The 5,107-nt window shown below is 39.4% G+C and overlaps 1 protein-coding gene across 1 annotated transcript in view; it reads right to left on the bottom strand.

Annotated features, from left to right (window-relative positions):
- Positions 1–2,689: 2,689 nt before the first annotated feature.
- The window catches only part of LOC112074036 (nucleolar and coiled-body phosphoprotein 1), a 19,260-nt gene continuing 16,842 nt past the window's right edge, over positions 2,690–5,107 (bottom strand). The window contains exons 8-10 of the mRNA XM_024141259.2: positions 4,806–4,925; positions 4,145–4,243; positions 2,690–2,694 (exon numbers count right to left, since the gene is read on the bottom strand). Of these exons, the coding sequence (XP_023997027.2) occupies positions 2,690–2,694; positions 4,145–4,243; positions 4,806–4,925 (224 nt within the window). The remainder of the gene's footprint in view (positions 2,695–4,144; positions 4,244–4,805; positions 4,926–5,107) is intronic.

Here is a 5,107-nt window from a genome sequence, read left to right as displayed (position 1 = left end):
TAAGCAGTTGAACAAAACATTTTAAGCGAATTTCCCCCTTACAATTAAGTGAAAAAGTTAAGGCGCCCATTAGGTCCCTTAATGCTTCATTCAGTTATGGATATCAATGAGATCAGCATTTGTGGAGTGAATGTTCTTTCCTCTGGTTCAAAAGGAAAACATCCACCAGCTAGCTAGCTATGTAGCTGAACGTAATGGCTACAGACCTAGCCAGCTAGCTACTCTGTCAGTTGCTTACGTGCTAGAAAGTAATACAACAACTATAGGTAAACATGTTTTATCTTCTGAATCAATTGCTTCCCTGGTCTTTAAATGTAGAAGGTGTCTCTGAGGAGAGATGTTCAGTCAGGGAATCGGGTCGTCACTGAATGAATCGACTTTTTAGTCTTTGCTGTAATAAAGACAAAAAAAAAAAACGTTACAGACTTTCTGTACGCTATAATTCATTTTGGTGTTAAATTTGTTCAAACGGCAGAGAAATTGTATTGTAATCTATACAGCACCTGTTTGGCACGCCACAATATTACGCAGCGCTTGCTTCTTTATTTTCCACAACTAGTCACATTTATTCCACACAACATTCCCTTTACCTCCTGAGCAACCTGTAAATATTCCCCCGTTTCAAGTTTATTCGTCACCTCCTCTGCATCCATTTGCTGTCACGTGTTAGTTTTTTTAATAAGCCAATTTATTGATGTGATTGCGTTATGCTATAGGTCAGGCCCTACTTTGCCCTATCGAACTGATTTGTTTGATTGGTCAGGTAATGTAATTAAGCTCACGAGCACAAAACACCATAATGGTAATTTTAGTCCCATTCGAATCTGCCATGGCAGTAATTTTTACATGGCAGGACAGTAACAATTCCAGCCATAATAACCAAAATGTTTTTTCCCCCCTTATAATACTAATACTAGGCTACTGCCCCTTCAGCACAATAAAGAAACGACAGGCAGAGGGACCAGGCAACAGCATTGTGACAGAGGCGATGGAAGATTTCAACTTCTCCACCAGATTTGAAGACTACAGCATGCCCAAGGATATCATTGCTTTTGTACGTGATCCTCTCGCAGTCCGCCCAGGTGGAGAATACTCCTCCCTTGCTAAGAAAACGATACCCTCGCTGGATGAGGCCGCAATTCAAGCTGAGTTGATTGAATTCCAGACATTGAGACAAATCAGGAATGCGCTCAGGAGTGCTGAATCCCTGTGTGAGTTTTGGGTGACATGCTCAGAGGAATACAGCACAATAAAGAAAATTGAATTTTATGTCCTAACAATGTTTGGATCGACTTACACCTGCAAGTCCTCATTTTCCTCTATGAAGGCAATATAGACTCACGACAGCAACTGGCTTTCACGCAAGTCAGACTGCCTGCGCATCAAAATCACACCTTTCTCACAAGATTATGTCCGAGGGGAAATGAAACTTTCCCCATTGAGCAAGTGGTTTAGTGGCCTATACGACTGTAGTTAGTAAATACTAATATTATTGTGAGCGCTTATCCAGGGATATTTAGGTCTCAAGTTGATAGTATTTTCTGTTTGTTCTGTTGTTACAGGAGCAGGCTATCCCAATAGACATTCAGACATGGCCTTTTTTTCTTTAACCTGTTTGGGATAGGGGGCAGCATTGGGAAGTTTGGATGAAAAGCGTGCCCAAAGTAAACTGCCTGTTACTCAGGCCCAGAAGCTATGATATGCATATAGTGTGTAGTTTTGGATAGAAAACACTCTAAAGTTTCCAAAACTGTTAAAATAATGTCTGAGTATAACAGAACTCATAAAGCAGGCGAAAACCTGAGAAAAAAATCCTACCAGGAAGTGGGAAATTGTAGTTTTCAATTCAGCCTCTATCTAATATCAAGTGTCTGTGGGGTCAAATTGCACTTCCCAAGGCTTCCAGCAGATGTCAACAGTCTTCAGAAGTTGTTTCCAGACTTCTATTGAGAAAGGGAGTCGAATAAGACCAGTTTGATTAGGTGGCTCGCAAGAGGACAATGAGATGTTGACCTCTCGGGCACGCCGGTCGTTCCTTTTCCTCTGTAATGGAAGCGCTATTGTCCGGTTGTATTATTACTGCATATTTATGATTTAAAAAAACCCTAAGGATTGATTGAAAACATTGTTTGACATGTTTTTACGAACTGTAATGGAGCTTTTTGACTTTGTCTAGATAATGGTAACGCGCTTTGTGCTTTTGGATTAGTGGACTAAACGCCCTAACAAAACTGAGTTATTTGGACATAAAGATGGACTTGATCGAACAAAACAAACATTTCTTGTGGAACTGGGAGTCTTGCGAGTGCATTCCCGACGAAGATCAGCAAAGGTTAAGAGAAGATTTATAAACGCCATTTATGGCTTTCTTGACTCACAACATGGCGGTACATTGTACAGCTTGATTTGATGGCTGATCGCTTGTAGAAATTTGAATAATGTTGCTTTTCGCCGGAAAGCTATTTTTGAATCTGACAAACGTTTGCATTAAAAAAGAGTGTATCACTAGTTCTGTGTAAAACACTTGTGTTTTTATAATGTTTTATTATGAGTATTTCTTAACATTGATGTGGTTGTCAATTCACAGGATGTTTTGGAGCAAGCAAATGTAACGGAAGGTTTTGGATATAAATATAAAACTTGATCGACACAAAACTACATGTTTGTGTAACATGATGACCCGGGAGTGTCAATCTGATGAAGAATATCAAAGATTATCTTAAAAATGGTGTATAATATTGTAGTGAGAATTATTTGAGATTTTGTTTGAATTTGGGCCCTCAATTTAATTGGCCTGTTGGCGAGGGTCGTTCCAGACGTTAAAGATTGTTATATGTAGGATCGACATTTTTAGCCAGTTGAATTGTAAGTAGGCTATAAAAAAAAAAGTATGGGTAATTCTTCTTGGGATATTGAATTGGGAGATTTTCATCTCGGGTCAATGATTTTTTAATTATTAAAATAAATATTCATAAATGAATTTGTGGAGTTGCAAATCATTCTGCTTGCTGGCCGTCATGATTGGGGCCACCTGGTCTTACATTAACATCGATACAGTGAGTGCGTTCTGTTTATTTGTTTGTGCGTAATGAATTGAATGTTTTTTAATACACTTCCTGCTGGTTATAGATGGCAAAGGCAGAGCAGCAACAACTGGACTCAAGGTTGGTAATGATAAAGTTAACTTCCTCATCCGTAGACTTAAAATGCATCTCAAGACACGGTGGACGTGTTCGCCATCTGAAGGCGCATTTAGTAACGTATGCGACGCTAAAAATCTAATGAATTATGATCACAACTTCATCAATTGAATATTAATGGAGACACTAAGGAAATATGGTTTAGAATACTGGGAAAGCGTGGAGTATGTGTGGCGCCATCACCTGGAACAGGAATACTGCATCTCCACCTAGAAAAAATCCTCCACCTTTTAAGGTGCAGGAAGTCCTGATCCGACTCGGCACAATCAAATCATTGCAGCTCGACTCCTCTAGTCATTTGTGTGTCTTAATTTAACAAAAACCGTGGCTTAAGCATCAGCAAGCTCAGTGAATATAGTTGATTGAATTAGAATACAATAAGGATGTGTTCAATATATGAAAAATACACATTACAAATTCTAGACAATTTTTAATTAATATTTTTTTATCAGGACAGCCCACTCCGTGGTAACCAGAGACTTCTGCCTAATGCCTTCCAAACTACCATAAAACCTTAAATGATCCTAAGAAATTCTGAGGCAAGCTCTATGCAACATCTTAAACCAATCCCTGAGGTAAGGGGAAAATTATTCCTCAAGGTAAACCCCTTAAGGAATACACAAGATGTTTTATGCAACCAGGCCCTGGAGGACTGAAGGTGGGAAACCCTGCTCTAGAACGTTTAGAACCTAGGTCTAGAACAATTACAATCTACAGCTTTTAGAACCTAGGTCTAGAACAATTACAATCTACAGCCTTTAGAACCTAGGTCTAGAACAAATACAACCTACAGCCTATAGAACCTAGGTCTAGAACAATTACAATCTTCAGCTTTTAGAACCTAGGTCTAGAACAATTACAATCTACAGCCTTTAGAACCTTTAGAATCTATAGCCTTTTAAAGACGAGGTCTAGAACCTTTAGAATCGACATCCAGAACCTACCTGAGCTCTCGGAGCTAGACTCGGCCTTCTTAGCAGCAGCAGCAGCAGGTTTAGGGGTCACAGTCTTTGCTGGGGTAGACGTCACAGGGACTGCTTTAGCTATTGATGATCAAAGTGAACATYAGTCATTTARAAGACACTCTAATCCAGAGAGAYTAGCAATCAGTGCATTCAACTAAAGTAGGTAGACAGTCATGTATCACATGTAAAACCGTCAAATATTAAGTTTTGCTAATGCATTAGTAAAGACAAAGAGCACTCAATGTTCAGACAGGATCAACACTTAGAAAAGGAGACTAGGGAACTGTCCAAAATCTGTCTTGCCTACTGCTACTAAAACAGCCGCAACTCACTACGACTACTACCTACTGTGTACTAATAGTACTACATAGAACGTACTGTTTAGTAAAAACGTAAGCAGTAAGCAACAAATATCAGCATACTRCCCATCTATACTGAACAGGTGTCATCTTATTCTGATTATCAGCTGTTGTCAATCACAGGTGTGAAAAGACAATATTCTCTTCCTCAACAGTATGCCAGGAACTCTACTCAATGAAAAGTCTAAAATAATTTTCAAACTATAAACCGTTCTATTTTCGTATATCCAAAAAAGCAAGTATGGGTATTCTGACACGTCCTGGGTTTTAGTAGTTGTTACCTGACACTTTCTTCTCCTGCTTGCTGTCTGAGGAGCGGTCCTTTTTGGCCTTGCTGGCCACTGTAGGAACCAAGGCCTTCTTTACTGCAGCTCCAGGGGGTGGGACTGCACTGTATGCACCTACACACACACACACACACACACACACACACACGGCATTAGCATCATCATTAGAACATTAGCATGAACAGAGAGCTAAAAACAAATAGCTGTGGGTAAATATGTGGTTCAACTCTAATGCAGGAAATACTTAGTGTTATATGAGGGTACATACAGAAAGTCTGCAGATCACATGACTTAAT

The sequence above is a fragment of the Salvelinus sp. IW2-2015 genome, unplaced genomic scaffold, assembly GCF_002910315.2.
Source record: "Salvelinus sp. IW2-2015 unplaced genomic scaffold, ASM291031v2 Un_scaffold2470, whole genome shotgun sequence".
NCBI lineage: Eukaryota > Metazoa > Chordata > Actinopteri > Salmoniformes > Salmonidae > Salvelinus > Salvelinus sp. IW2-2015.
The sequence above is the reverse complement of the archived record's forward strand: the minus strand, read 5'-3'. Positions and strand labels throughout refer to the sequence as shown.